The sequence below is a fragment of the Gossypium hirsutum genome, chromosome D02, assembly GCF_007990345.1.
Source record: "Gossypium hirsutum isolate 1008001.06 chromosome D02, Gossypium_hirsutum_v2.1, whole genome shotgun sequence".
NCBI lineage: Eukaryota > Viridiplantae > Streptophyta > Magnoliopsida > Malvales > Malvaceae > Gossypium > Gossypium hirsutum.
Window position 1 is genome coordinate 60,910,513 of NC_053438.1, and position 25,019 is coordinate 60,935,531.

The 25,019-nt window shown below is 34.0% G+C and overlaps 3 protein-coding genes across 5 annotated transcripts; all 3 read left to right on the forward strand.

The window, feature by feature from the left end:
• Positions 1 to 389: 389 nt before the first annotated feature.
• On the forward strand, positions 390 to 3,719 carry LOC107909682 (pyrrolidone-carboxylate peptidase). The gene is made up of 7 exons (XM_041088927.1): positions 390 to 599; positions 1,084 to 1,355; position 1,992; positions 2,601 to 2,654; positions 2,755 to 2,859; positions 2,961 to 3,008; positions 3,255 to 3,719. The coding sequence occupies exons 2-7, from the start codon at positions 1,150 to 1,152 to the stop codon at positions 3,492 to 3,494; spliced, it is 654 nt and encodes a 217-aa protein (XP_040944861.1). The 5' UTR covers positions 390 to 599; positions 1,084 to 1,149; the 3' UTR covers positions 3,495 to 3,719.
• A 687-nt stretch (positions 3,720 to 4,406) lies between these two features.
• Positions 4,407 to 7,153, forward strand: LOC107909680 (putative pentatricopeptide repeat-containing protein At3g05240). The gene is made up of 3 exons (XM_016837298.2): positions 4,407 to 6,362; positions 6,543 to 6,615; positions 7,088 to 7,153. Exons 1-2 carry the CDS (start codon positions 4,407 to 4,409, stop codon positions 6,612 to 6,614), a joined length of 2,028 nt encoding a protein of 675 aa, XP_016692787.2. The 3' UTR covers position 6,615; positions 7,088 to 7,153.
• On the forward strand, positions 6,356 to 10,190 carry LOC107909681 (probable polygalacturonase At1g80170). Of its 3 annotated transcripts, XM_041088930.1 has the most exons (10): positions 6,640 to 7,269; positions 7,605 to 7,733; positions 7,908 to 8,078; positions 8,184 to 8,204; positions 8,336 to 8,368; positions 8,453 to 8,543; positions 8,680 to 8,761; positions 8,880 to 8,988; positions 9,332 to 9,478; positions 9,620 to 10,190. In XM_041088930.1, exons 1-10 carry the CDS (start codon positions 7,036 to 7,038, stop codon positions 9,932 to 9,934), a joined length of 1,332 nt encoding a protein of 443 aa, XP_040944864.1. In that variant the 5' UTR covers positions 6,640 to 7,035; the 3' UTR covers positions 9,935 to 10,190. The 3 variants fall into 3 exon arrangements, with proteins under 3 accessions (XP_016692789.2, XP_040944864.1, XP_040944862.1); XM_016837300.2 differs by having other exon boundaries at positions 6,356 to 7,269; positions 8,336 to 8,543; positions 9,362 to 9,478; XM_041088928.1 differs by having other exon boundaries at positions 6,643 to 7,269; positions 8,336 to 8,543.
• The last annotated feature ends 14,829 nt before the right edge of the window (positions 10,191 to 25,019 follow it).

The following is a 25,019-nucleotide window of genomic DNA, read 5'->3' on the forward strand; positions in this document are numbered from 1 at the left end:
ATAAATTTACCACTTAATCAAAACTTTACTTTAATTAATTTATACATTTTAATTTTGTTATGTACACTTTATTTTGATTAATTTATACATTCTAATTTTTGTGTTCTAAAATTGTAATTTTTAATTTTCATTATTTATTATATATTATTTTAAAACATATATTTATATTTTAAATTTGTGTTTTTCACACCCATATATGTGTGATAAGATTTCTAATTATTATTGCTATAAATAGGAGAAAAAAAATATACACATGAATATTATCCTAATATAATGGGCTTGACAGCAAAATATTAGGACTTGAATTAAACCAATAATTAACCGCCACTTGGTAAAGAATAACACGTTGGTCGCTTGTGAAACACGAAAAAGAAAAGTTTACTGAAGTGATGACTTCCTGACAGAAAAACCACTGTTCTATGCTGTGTCTCCATCCTAATTTAGCTCCACTTCTAATCTTAGGAATTCGGAGAAATCAAAGATGGTGGCAATTGCGTAATACATTCTGCTGTTTGAAGCCGCCGATTAAGCCGAGGCTCGTGACACTTTCATTCAAATGAATATTTGTCGCTGAGACAAAACCCTCTTTCTATTACCAGGTAAAAATTTTATGTTCGATTGCTTTCAGCTTCTGCAATTTTTTTTTTGATGATGGAGAGAAAAAAAAACCCATTTCTTGATAATCTATTCTGGGGTTTTCGTGATTGTTTTTGTTATGTTGTTTTTCAAATGGACATGCTTTTGTTAACTCAATCCGGTCTTGGTTTTTGCTTTGTAAGGAAAATTTTGTCTCCTGTTTTTTATTCATATTGTGATAAAGAACAAGAATATTTCTGCTCCTTTCGAACTCCTGGTTTGAATTGAATATTCTTTCAAGTGAACTACCCACCAAAGATTTGATTACTTTCTCTTAAATGGATTTGGATCCAATTATGTCTTTGATTCTGTTTGTCCAAATGTTTAGTGGTTCTTGTTGCATGCTTTAGGACCGTATTCATCGTATAATATGTAGTGGTTTTGATTCTATTTTGCTATCTGATTGTGCTGGTTTATTTGCTTGCGCTTGTTATTTCATAATCGTAGGTTGAAATAGACAGGCGTTACTAATAGTGTCCGCCGAAAATTGGGAATTGCATCAGTGTCCAAGACATGGGGTCTCAAGAACCAAAGGCTGTAACTATTAATGTAACCGGATTTAAGAAGTTTCAAGGGATTGCTCATAATCCCACAGAAACTATAGTTAATAACCTGAAGAATTTCGTTGAAAGCAAAGGGTTGCTGCCTGCTGGTGTTACATTAAGGAGTTGCACTGTCCTTGAGACTGCTGGCAGTGGTGCCCTTCCCGTGCTTCTCAAGTAGGGGTGAGCATTCGATCGAATCGAATCGAAAATTTTCGAGCTAATCGAGTTTTCGAATATCATTTTATCATCCTAACTTTATTTGAAGTTTTCTCGAATCGAGTCGAGTGAGATGGAATTCGAATCGAATCGAATCGAATCGAATATATTTGTTCGAGTTAAATTTTAAAAAATAATTTTGGATCCTGTAACCATTGTCACCCATCGTAATAAAATTTGTCCACCTTAATCAAATTTTTTATTAACTTTATCACTTTATAATTTATTTATTAATTTTTTATATATTGGTTAGCTTCTTTGCTTGCTTAGTTGTTTCAATTATCTTCAGATTCTTGTCACTATGTATTTTAAAATTAAAAAATATATTAAATGTAAAAATATGGTTTTTTTAATAAAATTTATTTTAAAAATAAAATGTGAAATTGATAACAATATAAAATTTTAACACGAATATTTTATGGCATAATTAATAATTCAATTTTAATATAAATATTCAATATGACTAAACAATTCAATAACAAAAATAATATAAAATGTGAAATTTAATTTAATAATATAAATAGTAGATATAAATAAAATTATTACTATTTATGTTTAGTGATTTTTTTGGATAATTTTGATTTTTTATTTGAGAGTAAATGGTGAGAAGTAAAAATTTAGGGGAAAAATAAAAAATTTTGGGAATAAAAGTTTAAGAGAAAGTAAATAGGGGGAGTAAAATTTTAGAGGGAAAATATTAAAAAAATTGGAGGGGAAGGGTTTGAGATAGATGGGAGGTGGGATGGGAAGGGAATAAAAGTTTTAGAAGAAAAGTGAGAGTGAGTAAAAATTTTGGGGGAAAATAAAAGGTTTTGAGGGTTTTTGAGAATAAAATTTTGAGAAAAAATAAATGGGAGAGTAAAATTTTGGTGGGAAATGGATTTTGGATAGATTGCGGGGTTGGGAGGGGAGAGGAGTAAAAGTTTTGGGGGGAAAGTGGGAAGGAGTAAAAGTTTTGAGGGAAAAGTAAAAAGGTTTAGGAGTTTGGGGTAAAAATGTAAAATATTATAGTTTGATATTCGAATTATTCGAGTTATTCAAATTCGAAAACTCAACTCGATTCGAACTCGAAATTCGAAAAAAAATTCGAGTTGATTCGAATAACTCGATTAACTCGAATAACTCGATTCGTTTAACTCGAAATTTGAATTTTTTTTCAATTTTTTTGAGTCGAATCGAGTTTTACCCACCCCTATTCTCAAGGTCTTGAAATCAGGCATCTCAGGGATAGACACCAAAAACGAACATGTTATATGGGTCAGTTCCTATTATTCAGCTTTATTCATGTCTTGAAATGTACTCCTGTCTTGTAACATGCCCGTTCATCTAATAGACCTCAATTTTATTGTGTCTTTAGCTTCACTTGGGGGTTGATGGCGGAGCACGAAAATTTACCCTCGAACAGCAGGCTGTAAATGAAGCTTCTTTCTTTTGTCCCGATGAACTAGGATGGCAACCAATGGTGGATTATGGATGCTCTTCTTTCAATCTTAACAAATGTTTCTCTGTTACCCTATTAATATCTATATCCTTGTGTTTATTGTTTCCCTTTGATGTCTGCAGCGACAGCCCATTGTTGCCGACGATGGGGGAATCTTCCGGAAACGACAGGTACTTTCTGATCTGTCTGTACATGTTATTTAGAGTTACTTTTACGAACCATTATATCAAAGAAACCTATGTCGTGCCTACCGTCACCTGGTATTACTTGTTGAGCATCTTTATTTAGTTTCAATTACAGCTGAAATATTTAACACCATTGATGCTTTATCTTTGTTAAATATTAGATATCAGCTGTTCCCTTTCTTCCCTTTTTGGATACTGCGTTTAACATAGTGAATCTTTTGGTTCTTGCAGACGACTTGTTCCATTGAAGCAATCCTCAGGTTCTTAAAGAACAAGGGCTATGCTGCGATGACATCCAACGATGCCGGCCTTTTTATATGCAATTATGTGTACTATCAGTCTCTCCGGTTCGCCGAACAGAAGGGTCATAAATCTCTATTTGTTCATGTTCCCCTCTTCTCGACAATCAACGAAGAGACACAGATGCAATTCGTCGCATCTCTCTTGGAGGCCATTGCATCGACCTGCTAAACATTAAACGATTCAAATGATATATGATTATGCTTTATATTTATGCACGTAATTCTCTGATATCACAAACTATAAAAAATGATGGGACTTGGGAGCTTTCCCTTTGCCTCCCCACCACCCTTTCTCTCCACCATTGCTCTTGCTTCACCTTTGTATTTCTTGTGTGAACTGTATTTGTTTAAGTGGGTTTTATGCAATGAAATTAGCTGCATTTGAACCTTGAAAGTTTGGAAAAGTATGACAAGTTATAATGGGCAAGTTGCCATTTTCTTGTTGACTGTGGTTATTGGGTCGGTCGTTTGATGTGAATGTGGTTTTGAGACGTTTACTGCAAGCAAAGTACAAAGCCCTCACGTTTATTTATCACTATCAACCAGATCTTAAGGTAAAGTTGCAATCCAATCCAAATATTGCATTCAAAGTGAAAAATGGAGTTTACGTCATCTCATATCCAAGAATGTCGGTTCAACTTTTCGTGATCTACCATGATAGAAAATTCCAAATCAAATTTTTTTTGTTTTTTATCTCGATATATTTACTAGAAAGTCTCAGTATTAATAAAATTTGAAGTAATATTGTTTAAATTGAACTGATCAGTAAAAGAGGAAGAATTAAGAATTGATCAGAGCACTGAGAGCACCGATTCCATTAGAAAAGTTACATCAATATAATCTGATTGAATCAAAGTTAAAAATAAATTAAATTCATACAACAGACCATCAATTACACCATCATAAAAACTTTAATTTGAATATCAAAGTTCACCATCATAAAAACCTTAATTTGAATATCAAGTTCCGTCGGTAAAAAACAGCCCGGCCCGCCGGGATGCATCTTCCATATATTCTTATTTCTGTTGATAGCTACTAAATTGTGTGTAGATGGCAACATGATCAGAATGTTACACGATCAATGAGGCTAAGTGGATTTTTGTCGTTGGTACGTACGTTGCCAATCTTGGCACAATCGAATTACAGGGCCTTTACATCATACTGTAATATTAACCCTGATCTGGGTGTTTACTACAAAAACAAAACAATTAATGAATTAATCAGATCCAGGCGTCTCGACGATGCCCAGAACCTTTTCGATCAAATGTCTATAAGAGATAGCATTACATATAATTTGCTAATTACTGGGCACGGTCGATATGGGAATCCAAAGCAAGCACTGTATATTTATAAGGAAATGGTTTCACAGGAAATCCAAGAAACTGGTCCTACATATTCGTCTGTGATTACTGTTTGTGCGAATGAGGGGTTTTATAGAGAAGGTATTCAAGTTCATTGCAGGGTGATTTCACTTGGGTTTGGATTGAATTTGTTTATTGGGAGCTCACTTGTTAACCTATATCTTCATATGGGACTTGTTGATGTGGCTTGGAAGTTGTTCGATCAATTGCCTGAACGGAATTTAGCCGCATGGAATTTGCTGTTAAACGGGTTTTTGGAGCTTGGAAAAATAGAGGAATTATTTGGGTTGCACGACCAAATGAAATGGGAGGGTGTCAAGCCAAATGGTCTTAGTTTTTGTTATTTAATTCGTGCTTGCTGTAATGCGAGGTTTCTGGACGAAGGAATGCAGCTGCATTGTCATGTGATTAAAGCTGGATGGGTGGAATGCAATGTTTTTGTTGCCAATGCTTTGGTGGACTTTTATTCTGCTTGTGGGAATTTCATTGATGCTAGGAAAGCGTTTTTGTTAATTCCTGTTCAAGATGTGATATCATGGAATTCCATCATTTCTGTATATGTGGAGAATGATTTGTTGTATGATGCTATTGAATTACTTAGTAGGATGCATTTCTGGGATAAAAAACCTTCAATTCGTTCCTTTGTGGGGCTCTTGAATTTATCCAGTAGAAGAGAGGATATTCTGTTAGGGAGGCAAATTCACTGTTTTTTAACAAAAGTAGGGTTTGATTTAGGGAGTGTTCATATTCAGTCAGCGTTAATTGATATGTATGGAAAATGTGGTGAAATTGAAAGCTCTCAGTCTGTATATGGGAGGGCATCTAAGAGAACTTTGGAGTGTTGTAACTCATTAATAACCTCCTTTTTGCACTGTGGTATCACTGGTGACGTGTTTGAGATTTTTGGTTTGATGGTTGATGAAGGAATTAGGATTGATGAGGTTACTCTTTCTACAACACTAAAAGCATTATCACTGTCTACTTGGGCTAGTTTGGACAGCTGCAGACTGTTGCACTGCTGTGCTATAAAATCCGGTTATGAATCTGATGTCGCAGTTTCATGTTCTCTTATTGATTTGTATTCAAGATGTGGGCATTTTGAACTCTCCCGCAAGGTTTTCGAAACCCTTCCTTTACCAAACATCTTCTGCTTTGCATCTATAATCAATGGATATGCCCGAAATGGTATGGGCAATGAAAGTGTCAGCCTGTTGGAAGCAATGATCCAGAAGGGCCTAGTACCTGATAAGGTGACATTCTTATGTGTTTTAAATGGGTGCAACCATGCAGGATTACTTGAAGAAGGAAAGTTTGTGTTTAACTTGATGAAATCTTATGGCATTTGCCCAGAACGACAACATTTTTCGTGTATGGTAGATCTTTTAGGCCGTGCAGGTCTAGTGTATGAAGCTGAGGAGTTGCTGCAACAGTCACCAGGAGGGGGTGATTCTGTAATGTGGAGCTCATTGCTGCGAAGTTGTGGGGTCCACAAGAATGAAATAGTGGGTAAAAGAGTGGCAAAAGTCTTGATGGAGCTTGGTCAGGATAGTTTTGCCATTTATTTGCAAGTGTCAAATTTTTATTCTGAAGTTGGGGAATTTAAAGCCTCATTACAAATCAGAGAACTTGCTATGGCTAGAAAGGTGATGAGGGAGATTGGTCACAGTTCAATTGAGGTGAAGACTTACAGTTAACATGCTTTTCTTATACTGCTAAAATTTACCTGGCATTGTCATCCAGCTGAGAACTTTGGAACAATGCTTGCTAGTCTGTTCCAGCATTATTTCCATGAAAGTAAAACCTGTTCGTGAAATCTTCATCTTCTGCTTAAATCTTCTAACGATCTGTTGCTTTAGCTTGAAGCCTTGGCTTGTAACTGGAAAAGGACCCCTTTCCCTCCTGATTCGCTAATTCAAGTTTCTTTTTAAGGTACTGATTGCCCCACAGAATATCCATGCATGCATGCATGGTGCTTTTTTTTTTTTTCATTTCTCAATTTATAAAATAGGGTTTACTAAATAATATAATATAATACACTTTGTTGATTCATTTATCCACTTCCCTGAGAAATATAGTGAGAGGGATTTTACATAATCCATTAACATTTTGATTGGTGAAATGTTGCCTACTGGTTGAAGAGTAAAGCAAACAACTTAAAAATAAATTTACCCTTGTACTTCAAGTGTGGGCATGTAGAAAATGTAGCACCTTCATCTACTTTTAAGCCAAGCCATATAGCCCACAAAGCTGCTCTTTTCCAAAACTAATCTGCATATATAAATTAAACCAGTGCCTTATTGGATTTATGCAACTCAATCAATCTTCCAAATAGACAAAAAAGAACAAATCATGGATAAATTGTTCCTAGTTTCCTTCCTCGGTTTGCTGATCACACATGCAGTTGGTGGAAACATGTTATACGACAAATTCAACATACTTGGAGAGCTTGAAGACCTCGACATAGCTGAAGAAGATATGGAACTATTTGAGGACCCATCTTGGATAAGTGAACGCGGTGGCAAGGTTCTTGTAAATGTGGATAGCTTTGGTGCGGTTGGGGATGGAGTTTCTGATGACACCGAGGTATATGCTTGAGAATTTCTTTTGAGTCCCTTGCAAATTACCTTGATGGTTATTTTAAGCAACATTGAAATTACAAGTTTTACTGATAAAGACTGCTAGGCAGTAATTGGCATTCTTGGTTTCTATGGGTGTTTGAGACATGACCCTTCTCAAGGATTAGGCAAATAGTATTCTCTGAATATCATTTTTTACTAACTTATGCCTTTGATCTGATCTGGGAATTTAAACTTTTTGTGTATTACTATTTGGCCAAATATGTTTTCATTGTCATCAAAATAAGCTAATTTCTAATTTGATAGATTGGCATTTTGTCTTTCTGCAATATTTTATCATAGGCGTTTAGAAAAGCATGGAACACATCGTGCGCTACTTCAAAATCAGTTCTCTTGGTTCCTCCTGGACACCGATATTTAGTTAATGCTACAAGGTTTAAGGGGCCATGTGAAGAGAGGTTGGTTGTTCAGGTAATATCAATGTACATCAAATTGAATTTAATGAAATAACATCTCCATTATCTTATATCTATGTTACAGGTTAAATTATTGCCAATATTGATTCTATGTTGATATCAAATTTAACTTTAGTTGCTGTAGTTTTTTCTATTTGTTATCATATTAATCATTATTGTTATTATTAAGATTGATGGAACAATAGTAGCACCGGATGAACCTAATGACTGGGACCCAAATCTTCCACGAAACTGGCTTGTTTTTTCTAAGCTGGAGGGAGTAGTTTTCCAAGGAAATGGAGTTATTGATGGCTCTGGCAGCAAATGGTGGGCATCTTCTTGCAAAAAGAACAAGTCAAATGTAATTCCTTAGGATTCTCTTTACAAATTCTTTCATGGTCAAGTTACAAATCAAACAAATAGAATATTAACATATTTTTTCTTCTGTTTGCTTTTACTTTGGCAGCCGTGCAGAGGGGCACCAACAGTAAGGACCTTTCTCCACAATTAATAAATCAATTATGCTAAGTGATGCTTCCAATAAGCAGCTTGCCAAAATTGTGCAAGTGAACTATCAAATGGATCTCAAATTAGATTTAACATATGAGTTTGTTGCAGGCACTGACTATTGATTCAAGCTCATCTATTAAGGTAAAGGGTCTTACCATTCAGAACAGCCAACAGATGAATTTCGTCATTTCCAGGTGTGAATCTGTTCGAGTATCTGAAGTACAGGTCTCCTGCCCAGGAGACAGTCCAAACACTGATGGGATCCATATCACTGGGTCAACTAACGTCGTTCTTCAAGACAGCAAAATAGGGACAGGTTCTTAATCCTTGTCTTTTGTCCTTGCATGCACCTGTTTTATTGTGAAAGAATACCTTATAGAAATTATATCACCAACTATTATATATGTGCATACTGACTGGTTAATTATGGTGACCATGCAAATGAAATTCAGGAGATGATTGCATCTCAATTGTTAATGCTTCATCTGGTATCAAGATGAAGAGAATATATTGTGGACCAGGACATGGAGTAAGGTGTGTTATAGACTTCCAGTTAGAGCCTATAAACAGCAGATTGTGTCCTCATCTACTTAGGATACAGTGTAAAGTGATTCTTATATCTTTTACTTCTTTGATTTAATTTGCTTCTTAGTATTGGGAGCCTTGGGAAGGATAACTCGACTGCCATTGTCACAAAGGTGGTCTTGGATACAGCACTCCTCAGGGAGACTACAAATGGTGTCAGGATTAAAACTTGGCAGGTATTTTGATGAATATATATTCTAAACCTAGCAGCATGTATTGATAAGAATATGCATTTAGTCAGTATCAGGAAAGTAGAAAGTAAAAAGACTATAAAGGGGCTTCAGTCGTCAATACGTCGATACCTGAAAAAATCAATATTATAGCACACTAAACAATTAGATGCTCTTTCTGAGTAAGATATGAAGCCTGATATTTTCTTCTTTGGGGAGGAAGAGGGAAATGAGTGCCATGGTGGGTTCAATACATGACTTTCTTTTCCCTGAATATGTTAAACACACAATTTGACTTCATTCCCCCCACCCCTTTTCTCTCTCTCTAAAAGTTCTAATACACAATTAGCATGTATGTTCTTGTGGTTCTCTTATAAAGGGTGGTTCCGGTTATGTACGTGGGGTGCGTTTTGAAAATGTAAGGATGGAAGATGTTGCCAACCCCATCATTATCGATCAGTTCTACTGCGATTCGCCGAAAACCTGCCAAAACCAGGTGCATTATCCAAATTCTTGCCTGTCATATCTAAATTTCTCACTGTCTTTAGATCAAATTTGCATCCTGAATCTTGCAAGAGGCACTCAGCCAATGTGAACACTGATCAAATGATTCTTGTTCTTGTTTCTTGTTTTCTAGACATCAGCAGTGCAAATAAGCCAGATTATGTACAGAAACATTAGCGGGACAACAAAAAGCAAGGAAGCAATGAAGTTCGCCTGCAGTGATACGACTCCCTGTAGCAATATAGTCCTCAGAAATATAAACTTAGAGAAGAAGGATGGCACCGCAGAGACCTACTGCAACTCTGCTCAAGGCTTTGGCTACGGGATCGTTCATCCGTCAGCGGACTGTCTAAGTTCCAATGACAAAGGCTATATTCTCATTGATCATAAAGAAAATTCTGAGCTTGCTGAACCGACTGGAGATCATATTGCTCACACCGAACTCTAAGCAACCCGTAAGGCATATCAATAACACTGTTATAGTATATCACTATACAAGTAACTTAGATAGAGCAGCAAGAGGCCCGATAGGAGGTTTGAGGCACATGTTAAAATTTTTATGGGAAATTGCGGATGTAATTGATGTTATGCTCAAATTGCATTGAAACTAATCCACACATTAGCAAGGATATGTAAAATGCGGTTTGTATACATTGCAGAAGAAACTCAATTTAATAAAATTATGTACTGAAGTTTTAGTTTTATTTTTTTATGACTTTATCCGGCTTTCTGCAACATGACACAATTATATAACAAGAAGGCATATGGAAAAATAATTAAAACATGACATGAAATATGATAAGAAAAAATAACACAAACACAATATGAATATATAAATCTCTTAATCTATATATACAAATTACTAACGAATTAATATTTATAAAAGTATAAAATATTAAAAATATACAAACATAGCATGAATACATGAATTGTCAATGAAAGATAGAATCCTTTCAAAAAAAAAAGAAATCTTGTAACTTCTTTTGACTTGTGTTACTTGAACTCGGAATATTCGTTTTTTTAAATATATACCTACATATCCAAAAATAATCTTTGCCACCATATAAAACAAAGCTGCTAAGATCAATATCTTACTCTTTGTTTTTGTCCAGAATTTCAATTTTTTTCAGGTTTCTTGTTAGTACAAATCTTCGGTGAAAAAAAATCTCGAACACACGAATAAAACTCGAACAAAAAAAGAAGAAATAGGACAAGGCTCCAACGCGTGTATCAAGTCACTATCTTTAAGGTTATATTCGCCCCCACCTATCTTCAGTGTACAAATTAGTTCTAAGCAAATTAACATCAAGGATACAATGAAGCCAATGACTATTTGCGTTTTGCACTAACGAGAATAGTCCACTACGCACTGAGCAATGTATAACATAAACTCAATTTCTACAAAGGATTTTTGCAGTAATATTTTATAGAATAATCAAATAATATTAGAAAATGAAGGAAGGAAGGAAAGAATATTAGAATTTGTTGGTGTGTTTTCCAAATGAAATCTCATTCCTATTTATAGGAATTTTCATGTCTCTTCATAGAGACATCTTTCATCAATAGGTGTCTTTCTGAATAATAATGTCTTTAAAATAAACACATAATTATTCATTTAATATTATAACTATTCAAATAATATTATTTGAATAGTTATAATTATTTTTCAAAAAATTAAATAATATAACTTTTGATTAATTACACCTATTCATTTTTAGTTATTGGAACACTATAAATATTTGAAAATGTTCCAACAATCTCCCATCATTTTCAAAATATTTTGGATTTTGATATTCTTAGAAATCAATTTGCATGAATGAAGGTATCTTACGATTGAACCTTCACTTAGTGAAAACATGTTAAAGTTAATCGAAATTGCATGGTAGACTAAGCTTTGAACCAACTATTCCATTTGATTAACCGAACACATCTCACACAATGATTTCAACATTGGTCAATGCATAGTATCTAGGGACACTATTATGGCCATGTGTCTATGTCCTCTTTTCATGAGTGCTGTCAGAGTCAAGTCCTTGAGCTCCTAGAAGCGGCCACACTTCCACTTACATAAGTAGATCCCATCAAGAGTGTTCCTGTAATTATAACACTCTAACATATTTATGTTATGGGTCTATTAATAGTACATTACTCATCATTCCTTTATCATTATGGGTACCTAGCATTTTAATCTTAGGATGAATTTATTTATAGTGCTAACAGTCACATACTAATGATGTACTTTGTCTCATTGAACTCAAGACTTGACGTTATACCAAGCGTTGAGTCGAGTTTTCATCATGGGTGACTCTAATTAATGAGCTTGAGTCATATCCCTTTTGAGGTCATTTTTACTGCATCTCTAGTAGGACTTTTTGTCAAAGGATCCGCCAAATTTTCACTTGACCTCACATAATTAATAGTGATCACTCCATCATAGATTAATTGTCGGACATAACTGTATCTTAATCCAATGTGTCTAGACTTCCCATTATATACTTGGCTATATGCCTTTGCTAGAGTAGTCTCACTATCACAACAGATAGAAATAGGTGAAATTGGCTTAGGCCATAAAGGTACATCATAAAGTAAATTTCTTAACCATTCTGCTTCTTTAGATGCAGTGGCTAATGCAATAAATTCTATTGCCATGGTGGAATCAATAATACATGTTTGTTTCTTGGAACCCCAAGAAATAGCTCCTCCACCAAGAATAAAGATCCATCCACTAGTAGATGCATGATCTTTCAAATTTGTAATCCAACTAGCATTCGAATATTCATTATGTACATAAGACAACCAATTAGACTTGCATATTTCAATTGATCAATTTTTCTACCAGCATTAGATACTAATTTTATTTGAGGACCCATGGGTGTAGATGCTGGTATACAGTTGAAAAGATCAAACTTTTTAAGCACATTTTCAATGTAATGTGATTGTGATAAAGCCATAGTGCTTTCATCTCGGGTTATTTTAATCCCAAGAATAACATCTGCTACACCAATATCCTTCATAGCAAATTTGTTTGACAATAATTTCTTTGTGTTTTCTATTTTTTCCAAATCCGTGCCAAAAATGAGCATGTCATCTACATATAAGCAAATTATGACACATTTTCCATTTTCAAATTTGCTATATATGCACTTATGAGATTCATTTATTTTATAGCCATTAGCTAAAACAACCTTGTCAAACATTTGGTGTCATTGTTTTGGTGCTTGTTTAAGTCCATATAAAGATTTAACAAGCTTACATACATTATGCTCTTGTCCTGGAACAACAAATCCTTCTGGTTGCTCCATGAACACTTCCTCTTCCAATTCACCATTTAAAAATGTTGTTTTAACATCCATTTTGTGAACAACCAAATTATATATAGAGGTAAGTGATATTAAGATTCTAATTGTAGCAATTCTTGCTACTGGAGCATAGGTATCAAAGTAATCAATATCTTGTTTTTGTGTAAAACCTTTGGCTACCAACCTTGCTTTAAATTTATCAATGGTTCCATCGACCTTCATTTTCTTTTTGAAGATCCACTTACAACCTATTGGTTTGGAACTTAGTGGAAGATTAACTAAGATCCAAGTTTGATTTCTCATTATTGAATCCATCTCATCATTTATTGCTTCTTTCCAAAAAGAAGAGTCTTGAGATTTCATTGCCTCTTCAAATGTAATAGGATCAGATTTCGTATTATAACAATAAGGTATCTTATTGCATATACTTTCACCTTTTTCTTCTACAAGAAACATAATGAAATCTGGTCCAAAATCTTTGACCTTTTTAATCCTCTTACTTCTTCTTAATTCTTGATAAGATTCATCATTATTATCAATTTGTTCCAATGGAATCTCATTCTCATTTGAAGAATGAATAAATTGTTGTGGCTATAATTGTCTTGATATATAGTTAAATCTATTTTCATCAAAAATAGCATCTCTTGATTCAATAACAGTATTAATTGAAATTGAATAATTTGGTTCAATTACCATGAACCTATATGCCTTGCTATTATGTGCATAACCTATAAATATGCATTCAATTCCTCTTTCACCTAACGTTTTATGTTTAGGTGTTGGGATTTTGACAATAGCTCTACAACCCTAAACCTTCAAATAATTAAGGTTTGGTTTCCTTTTCTTCCATTGTTCATAGGGGGTTATTTTAGTTTCCTTATTAGGAACTCTATTCAATATATGACAAGCTATTAGAACAGCTTCTCGCCAAAAACCTTGTCCAAGACCTGAATATGATAACATTAAATTTACCATTTCAGTCAAGACTCTATTTTGCCTTTTAGCTATACCATTTTGTTGTGGTGTGTAAGGGGCTGAAACTTGATGGACAATTCCAGTGGATTCAAAATAACTTGGATTATAGTATTCTCCACCTCTATCCGATCTTAAGCACTTGATAAATGATTCACTTTAAAGTTCAACTTCAGATTTATAAATTTTAGATTTATCAAGCGCTTCATCTTTTGAATGCAATAAATATACATAACAATATCTAGAATAATCATTAATAAAAGTAACAAAATATTTCTTTCCACCTAATGTAGGAGTATTATGCATGTCACATAAATTACTATGTATCAAACCAAGCAATTTTATTTTCCTTTTAACCTTAGGGAAAGGGTTTCTTGTAATTTTAGTCAACATACATGTATTGCATTTTTCAATATTAAAAACAGGAGTTAAATCTAACTTATACATGTCATTCAATTTTCTATAATTCAAATGACCTAATCTATAATGTCACAAACAAAAAGATTCAACCATATAAGCAGAAATAGTATTTTTATTCTTATTAATAATATTGAGTTTGAACATACTCTCATACATATACCATTTCTCCACAAAAATTCATCCCTTAGACAAAATAAACTTATTTGCCTCAAAAATAAGTTTGAAACCAAACTTATTCAATAGACTTCCAGAAACTAAATTCTTCTTAACTTCTGGTACATAATATACATCATTTAAGGTTAAAACCTTTCCAGAAGTGAATTGTAGTTCAACAAACCCTTTGCCTTTAATTGCTGTGGTGGAAGAATTTCTCATGTGCAAGACATTGTCATTTTCACATTGTGTGAACTTTTTGAACATGCTTTTGTCTTTGCACACATGTTTGGTTACTCCGGTATCAATCCACCATGTATTATCATCTTGTGCCATATTAATTTCAAATATCATTGCAACGAACTTTTAGTTATTATCAGCCTTAGAAGATGATTTCTTCTTTAAAAATCGACATTCATTCTTGATATGTCCCGGCTTTCCACAATGATAGCATGAGCCATTTTGTTTCTTTTTGAACTTAGGTGCTCTATCAATCTGTTTGAACTTTCTCTTAAATGGTTTAGTAGTCTGTACGTCCTCCGTAACATGCACTTTGGCATTTTCAGAATTTAGGTTCTGATCTTGTTTTTGATATTCTTCTTCAATACGAAGATGATTTGCCAAAGCCTCAAGAGATATTTCCTCTTTCTTATGTTTCAGACTTCTTTTAAAGTATTTCCAAGATGGATGAAGTTTGTCTATTATGGAGGATACAATAATCATTTAATCCATTTTCATATCATATTGCTTGGATTGATTCAGCACCTTTTCAATATCATGAAATTGTTCCATAACAGAACGACCATGAACCATTTGATAATTATTGAAACGAATGACAAGAAATTTCTTACTTGTAACATCTTCAGTCATGTATCTTGTCTCCAATTTGTCCCATAATTCTTTAGTGGTGACCTCGTTTTGGTAGGTGTCGAACAAACCATCAGATAAACCATTCAATATGTGGCCCATGCACATGTAATCAACATTGTCCTATTTTTGTCTTTCTCGGGTTGTAGCAACAGATTCGTTATCATTCTCTTCAGGTCTTGGAGTATTCAAAACATAAGCAATCTTCAAAGTTTATAATAAGAAGTGCATCTTTTTTTACCATCGTCGAAAATTGTCACCATCAAACTGATCAAGTTTGACAAAGTTGGAAGCCAACTCCCTTAGTGTTCCACTTTCATGTGTTGTGGTAGTCATCATGAATTATATAACCTTAAAATTGTTAGTACAAATCTCCAGTGAAGAAAATCTCAAACACATGAATGAAACTCGAACAGAAAAAGAAGAAATAGGACAAGGCTCCAAGGTGTGTATCAAGTCACTATTTTTAAGGTTATATTCGCCCCCACCTATCTTCAGTGTGCAAATGAGTTCCAAGCAAATTAATCTCGAGGATACAATGAAGCCAATGACTATTTGCGTTTTTGCACTAACGAGAATAGTCCACTACACACTGAGCAATGTATAACAAAAACTCAATTTCTACAAAGAATTTTTGCAGTAATACTTCATAGAATAATATAATAATATTAGAAAATGAAGGAAGGAAAGAAAGACTATTAGAATTTGTTGGTTTTCCAAATGAAATCTCATTCCTATTTATAAGAATTTTCATGTCTCTTCATAGAGACATCTTTCATCAATTGGTGTCTTTTTGAATAATAACGTCTTTAAAATAAACACATAATTATTTATTTAATATTATAACTATTCAAGTAATATTATTTAAATAGTTATAATTCTTTTTCAAAAAATAAAATAAAATAATATTAATTAATTACACCAATTCATTTATAATTATTAGAACACTATAAATACTTGAAAATATTCCAACATTTCTCATCCCGCTTTGGTAAAGGATATATAATAATATATAATATATACGTGACCTTAAAACTCAACCCATCCGACTATATTATGTGTTATATATATATATATATATATATATGCATGTTTGGATGTGGGAAAATACACCAGAAAACATGTTGTGGCTCTCAAGAGATCGATCTAAGTGCTTGAAATAGCTGAAAATGCGAAGACAAACAAGGACCACTGACCTCCAGATCGACAAATTTTCCACAAAAAAAGAAGACATATATATTATATTATTCTTTTAGGTGATGAATTAAATACAGGCATAAACAGAAAAAGGACGGAAAAAAAAATGGAAAGTTGGTTGCTTGAAGAACCACATACTCATAAAAAAGATTGCCTTTCAGCTTTCCTCTGTTGGGCAAAGTGACAAAGTTCGTGACTTGTGGTGTAATAAAAAGGAAAAAAAAACAAAACCGAAAGTGGTCCATGAATTCCATGGGGAAAGGGAAACAAAAAGAAATAAATATGGTTTTTAAAATAAAAACAACATATTGATTTTGAATTGTCAATCTTGTTTGTGTGGTGCACAACTGTTCTTTATGACTATACTTATGCTTACACGACGAGAAGAAAACACATCATGTCTTCTGAAGCTGTCACGGTTGGAGTATCTTATGTTGTAGTAGTCTGAAGGAATATGGAAATTCGAATTTCATACTTGTTGGATGTCGAATTTTAAAGATAGCTACATAAATTAACAGTTGAATTCGGGATTGATAATTGGTTCAATATTTTTGGCATCTAATTGGTGTCTAATCACATGGATCGGGTGATTGAACTTATCTTGAAAGCAAAAACAATGGGTGTCGGCAAATTGGCTTCTGCAACTGAGATTATAATATTCTCCATATTTATGATCTCTGATCTCAGCCCTTAGCAGCCAATTAAAAGCACTCCACAGGGTATTTACTGGTTAGTCACGAGAGGCTGCTCTTTGAACACAAGATGTATGATAAGATAATATGCTTCCACACTTTCCTCTTCCTTTCATTTAAGGTCACGCATGGTGATTTATTTTAAGATCACAATTACAGCTCAATGGTGATTCATGTGCATTTTTAGATCATAAAATATCTTTGATTCATTCCTACATTAACTACTACTAATAATAAATAATGACAGTTACCTACCCTCTTTCTCAAAACAATAAAAACTTTATGATTCTTTTTTATTGGTCCTTTATGTAGTTATGAATATCATTAGGATCAATATCAACAAATTCTAGAATCATCTATATGAAATTCACTTTTCTAATAGTACATAAAATTGCATGGAGCCTTTTGTTTTCTTTTGTAATTTTCTTTCTTTCGGTTAGGATGGATGTGACATTTTGGAATGAGTGTGTCAGAAAACTTTCAGAATTTAGACACAATTAACTATGGCTCATTTGAATTCAACCAAATATAACATTTTTTTTCTCCCTGAAATGTGAATCCAGCTAAATGGAACTTAAGTATCGCATTGTGCAAAAACTAAGTAATCCTATCAATTAAGGAGTAGAAGATATATTTGCTATGGTTTTTCTTGATATGGAGTTAGGCTAAAAATAGGTTGATTGGGGTTGTGGATTGAGCTTACATTGTTGAAGGTCCAGCACGAAAAACGTAAGCTATGGGGTGTCTGCTTTGGGACACTCTCTAATAACTAAGTAATGAGAATCTTAAGGAAAAGTAACGATCAAGTGGATAAGAATGATGCCTGAAGGCTACATTGGACTGATCCTTTTTTGCTTGTGAACAACAGAAGAATGGCGGATCCGGTTGATCTAGTGGGACTATGCTAGGGCCAATTTGTTGGTCATACCATTTGCAATTATGCCACGTATCTAAGAGGTTGAAAGCTATATATATATATATATGCCTCAGACTGCTTTGCTACCAGTTGTCTCGGAATAATTTGTTTTATAAGACAGGTTGAAATGTTTTTAAATATTTATAGTGTTTTAATAATTATAAATGAAATGATGTAATTAATTAAAAGTTATATATGATCAAGAGTTATGACTATTCATAATAATAAGTTATGTCTCTTAAATATAAACAGTTATATCACTTGATTTTTTGACAAAGAATTATAACTATTCAAGTAATATTACTTAAATAGTTATGTCTATTTAAGAGATATTACTTGAATAATTGCATCTCTTACTTTAATATCTATTGCTTTTAAAAATGTGATTATTCAAAAAAGACACTTATTGAAAGTTATGTCTCCATAAAGAGACATGAGAATTTCTATAAATAGGAGTGACATTTCATTTGGAAAATATACCAAAAAAATTCTCAATTTTTTTCCTATTCTTCCACTATCTTCTACTATTATTAAATTATTCTACAAAGAATTAATGCCGATTTTTTTTGTAGAAATTGATTTTCTTGTTTTACTCTACTTAGTGCTTAGTGGACTATTTTTGTCATTACAAAATGCAAATAGTCATCGGGCTTCATTGTACCCTTGAGGTTCATTTGCTTGAAACTCATTTTCATACTGAGTATAGGTGGGGGCGAATAGAACCTTAAAGATAGTGGCTTGATACACGCCTTAGAGCCTTGTCCTATTGCTTTGTTTTTTTTTTGTTCAAGTTGTAAATGTTTCATTAGTTTGTTTGAGATTTTCCTCACTAAAGTTCCATAATAACAATTAATCATTGGGCTTTTGGCTTATTTCAACATTTTACGACCTTTTGTAGATGTGCACAAGTTGTATAGGGAGATGCGAGCCCAAAAAGAGGCTGAAGATGTCGATCTTATGGGGGATTTTACTCCTATTACTCCAAATGTTGCATTTTCTCCAAACTGATGAAATAAATTATTTTCCAAATTGACTGTGCCCCGGCGTGCGTGCATTGGGGCTATGAATCAACACTATTATACTTAAATATCTAGCGGATTTACTACAAGTGTAACAGATCAGTTGTAATATTTGTAGCGTTACAATGGAACACTAGAATATTTCAAGTGTAACACCCCTTACCCGAGACCGTTGCCGGAGTCGAGCACGAGGCATTACTTAACTTATCATACTAATTCGGAGCATAAAAATTTACTTTGTAAATTACTTTCACTATTTACAGCAAAGCTGTCCAATCGCGCAGCAGTTACTAAATTGATTATAACTCGAGCTACGGGACTCGAGAACTAATTCCATAAATTTTCCCTGAAACTAGACACATATATATACTTACCATAAAATTTTTATAATTTTTGGTTCAGCCAATTAGTACAGTTTATTTGTTAAAGTCTCCTCTGTTTCACCAATTGACTGTCCTGACCTCTTAATCATTAAAAATAAGTTTTCTCATTATAGGATTTTCATATGAAGTTATTACTTATTTATACAGAAAATAGACTCAATAAGGAATATAAGCATGTAAAATACAACTCATAAATATTTTTTTTACAATTTTTAATGATTTTCTAAACTCAAAACAGGTGACACCAAAAACAGTTCTGACCCTGTCTCACTAAAATTCACATATCTTAAAATATAAAACTCCTTTTGTTAAACCGTTATTTTTACATGAAAATAGACTCAACAAGCTTTAATTCCATATATCATTCACCCTCTGATTCATTTTATATCATCCTAAGTGGTTTTTCAAAGTCACGTCACAGTGCTGCCTGAATTCTGTTTCTTTGCACAATTTTATCCTTTCATGATTTTCATGCATAATTCATCACCTAGACTTTCATAACAACAAACACCTTCATACTTAACCATTTTAATGACCATACATCATCAAATGCTTACACATCATTCATTAGTAAAATCATAATTACAAACATGCAAAATAACTAAATTCCTATACATGCCATAACTCAAACGTGTTTTATCATAAAATACCGAGCAACTGTGGTTGATAGTGTGGACGATTTCCGACTTCTTTAGGATCCTTGAAGTAGCTTGCAATACTATACAAGGAAGAGAAATAAAAGAAGTAAGCATAAAGCTTAGTAAGTTTACTAGCAAATAAATAACAATACTTAACTCAAATAATTAAACTTAAATGTCTATATCTCTAGTTTGCTCTTTAGTTAATCTCATACTAATTCTCTTGCTTGTTTACTTAATATACTGGTGTTCATAACTTACTCTTCTCTTGCTGCATCGTCGAATATCAATTGATAATATAATAAGTTCTTAACTCTTATAACTTACCTGAGCTTGCCATTTATGCTTTAAACTGAACTTTCATGAACATGATTCGTTTACAAGCCCGTTGAGCTACATTGGAATAATAAGGATACTCGGGTCTCCTCTGATAATAACATGCCAAAGCCATGTCCCAGACATGGTCTTACATGGGATGTTCTCATGTCGCTGCCCATGCCATGTCCTAGACATGGTCTTATAGGGGACCTCTTATCTCGGTGCCAATGCCATGTCCCAGACATGGTCTTACATGGGACCTCTCGTCTCGGTGCCCATGCCATGTCCCAGGCATGGTCTTACAGGGGACCTCTCATGATCTTAAGGATGCCAATGCCATGTCCCAGACATGGTCTTACATGGGATCTCTTTACCCGAATGTCATGACATTCGTATCCAGTACCATCCTTATGTATCAACGGGGCTTTTTAACTTCAATTCTCTATCATTTCATGCTTGGATCATCATCAAATAAATTCATAAAATAAATTCATAATTTCTGGAAAATAATAGAATTAATAATAAATATTAAAATATTGCATTTATTTACCGTAAACTTACCTCGGTATCAAATATAGTCCAATTCACCAACTTAATCTTCAACTTTATTCTTCCCTTTGTCTAACCTCGAGTTTCGGTCTTCTTGATCTAAAATAGCAAATTTAACTTATTTAATACTCACATTCATCAAAACAGCCCTCGACTCTAACTTTTTCAAAATTACAATTTTTCCCCTAAACTTTTACATAATTACATTTTTGCCCCAAGGCTCGGAAATTAAACTTCATCTCTTATTCTTTTGTTTTATGACATGCTGAACATTTTTCCCTTCTATGGCAACATCAAATTCCCACTCAAACATGTACTTATAAACATTAGGTATTTTTACCGATTATGTCGTTTTACTCGTTTTCACTTAAAATCGCTTAGCAAAAGTTGTTTAACATAATTTCTAGCTTCATATTCTATCATAAAACATCAAAATAAACACTTTTCACCTATAGGTATTTTTCCAAATATAAACCCTAGGTTAAATTATTGCTAGAATAAGCTAAATGAAGCTACCGGGATCTCAAAAACGTAAAGAACATTAAAAACGGGGCTTGGGATCACTTACTATGGAGCTTGGAAGCTTGAAAACCCTAACTATGGCTTCCCCCTTGCTGATTTCGTTCATATGAAGAAGATGAGCATAATTTGCCATCTTTTTCCCATTTAATTCATTTTAATTACTAGATTACCAAATTGCCCCTAACTTAAAAATTTTCTATTTCACTTATCTCATGTCCATTTTTGTCTACCAAGTTACCAATGGTCTAATTACCATATTAGGACCTCCAATTTAAATTTTCATAACAATTGGGCACCTCTAACATGTAGAACTCAACTTTTTCACTTTTTACAATTTAGTCCTTTTGACTAAATTGAGTGTCCAAACGTCGAAATTTTCGAACGAAATTTTCACTAAATAATTTTTTTGAAATCGTAGACCATAAAAATATAAGAAAATAAATTTTTTTTCTCATCGGATTTGTGGTCCCGAAACTACTGTTCCGATAACCTTAAATTTGGGTCATTACAACTCTCCCCCCCTTTTAGGATTTTTGTCCTCGAAAATCTTACCAGTAAAGAGGTTTGGGTACTGTTTCCTCATTGTCTCTTCCAGTTCCCATGTCGCTTCCTCAATCCCGTGCTTTTGCCATAACACTTTCACCAGATTTATCTTTTTGTTTCTAAGCTCCTTAGTTTCCCGTGCTAATATCTTAACTGGTTCTTCATTATAAGTCATATCCGGCTGAATCTCCACTTCTGTAGGAGTAATAACATGTGAAGGATCTGACCGATACCATCGTAACATAGATACATGAAAAACATTATGGATTCTGTCGAGTTCCGATGGTAAAGCCAATCGATAAGCAACCGGTCCAATTCTTTCTATGATTTCATATAGTCCGATAAATCTTGGACTCAATTTACCCTTTCGACCGAACCGGAGAACTTTCTTCCAAGGAGACACTTTTAAGAATACTTTATCACCCACCTGAAATTCAATCTCCCTTCGTTTAAGATCGGCATATGACTTCTGACGGTCGGAAGCTGCTTTTAGACTATCTCGAATCAGCCTTACTTTTTCTTCTGTTTCCCGGATTAAATCAACCCCGTGTATCTTCTTTTCACTAAGCTCTGTCCAATATAATGGTGTCCTACATTTTCTACCATACAAAGCTTCATACGGAGCCATTTTAATACTGCATTGATAACTGTTATTGTAAGCAAATTCAACCAAAGGTAGATACCTTTCCCAATTACCTTGAAACTCTAATACACAACATCGGAGCATATCTTCCAATACCTGAATTACACGCTCAGATTGGCCATCTGTCTGAGGATGAAATGCAGTACTGAAATACAACTGAGTACCCAAAGCTTTTTGTAATTTGTCCCAGAAACGAGACGTAAATCGGGGGTCTCTATCTGATATAATGGAGATAGGCACTCCATGTAGTCTGACAATCTCAGATATATACAATTCAGCCAATTTATCTAAAGAATAATCCATACATACCGGAATAAAATGCGCAGATTTTGTCAATCGGTCGACAACTACCCAAATGGCATCTTTCTTCCTCGGTGATAACGGTAACCCAGATACAAAATCCATAGTGACTCTTTCCCATTTCCATTCTGGTATAGTGATTGGCTGAAGTAACCCCGAAGGTACCTGATGTTCTGCTTTAACTTGTTGACAAACTAAACATCTTGATACAAACTCAGAGATATCACGTTTCATACCCGGCCACCAATACATCTTTTTCAAATCATTATACATTTTATTACTCCCCGAATGTACAGACATAGTACCACTGTGGGCTTCATGTAGGATCTTCTGTATAAGCTCAGAATTTTTGGTACACATACTCTGCCTCTGAATAATAAACAACCATCAGTCTCAATCTGAAATTCTGAATCATTACCGGATTCACAATGTACCCGTTTAGTCTGTAACTTCTCATCATTTTTCTGAGCTTCACAAATTTGTTCACGAAATATTGATTTAGCTCTCATTTCAGCTATGATTGAACCATCATCAGTCAGTGACAACCGGGCATTCATAGCTCTTAAAGCAAACAGAGATTTTCGGCTCAAAGCATCAGCTACCACGTTTGCCTTACCCGGATGGTAATCAATAACCAAATCATAATCCTTTATCAATTCAAGCCACCTGCGTTGTCTCAAATTCAAATATTTCTGTGTCATCAAATATTTCAAGCTTTTGTGATCAGTATAAATATGACACTTTTCACCATACAAATAATGTCGCCATATTTTCAATGCAATAGCAGCTAATTCAAGATCATGTATCGGGTAGTTTCTTTCATGTGGCTTAAGTTGTCTTGAAGCATAGGCTATTACTTTATCTTCTTGCATTAAGACACAACCCAAACCATTTAATGATGCATCACTATAAATAATAAATTCCTTACCCGATTCAGGCTGTACTAACACAGGTGCTTTCGTCAATAACTCCTTCAATCGATCAAAACTTTGCTGGCATTTATCTGTCCATTCAAATTTAACATCTTTCTGTAATAAACGGGTCATCGGAGAAGCTATCATAGAAAACCCCTGTACAAATCTCCGATAATAACCAGCTAAACCCAAGAAACTTCTAACTTCAGATACATTCTTCGGTGGACTCCAATTAACAATAGCTGAAATTTTACTCGGATCTACCCTGATGCCTTCTGCGGATACAATATGTCCGAGAAAACCTACCTCTCGAAGCCAAAATTCACATTTACTGAATTTAGCATAAAGCTTCTTTTCACGCAGAATTTCCAACACTATTCTCAAATGTTTTTCATGCTCATTTTCATCTCGTGAATAAACTAGAATGTCATCAATGAAAACTACTACAAACCTATCTAGATACGGTCTGAATATTCGGTTCATCAAATCCATGAATACTGCAGGTGCATTAGTTAGCCCAAACGGCATAACCAGAAACTCATAATGTCCATACCTGGTTCTGAAAGCTGTCTTTGGCACATCTTGCTCTTTTACCCGTAACTGATAATAACCCGATCAGAGATCAATTTTCGAGAATATTGTGGCACCTTTCAGCTGATCAAATAAGTCATCAATTCGAGGCAACAGGTACTTATTCTTTATAGTTACCTTATTAAGCTGCCGATAGTCAATACACAATCTCAAAGACCCATCTTTCTTTTTCACAAACAGAACTAGAGCACCTCAAGGTGAATGACTCGGTCGAACAAAACCCCTGTCAACAAGTTCTTGCAACTGTGTCTTTAACTCCTTTAATTCTGTAGGAGCCATACGATACGGAGCTATGGAAATTGGGGCAATTCCCGGGTAACTCCTCTGGAAACACATCAGAAAATTCACATACAACTGGCACTGCCTGTATCTTTGACTCAGATACCTTAGTATCCAACACATACACCAAATAAACATCATACCCTTTTCTAACACACTTCTGAGCTGTCATAACTGAAATCACATCAGATAATTCCTCTGTCTGATCAGATTTAACCCGAAGTAATTCTCCATTCTGACACTTCAGCATAACATATTTCTGTTTACAGTTTACTACTGCATCATGCTGAGTCAACCAATCCATGCACAATATCACAT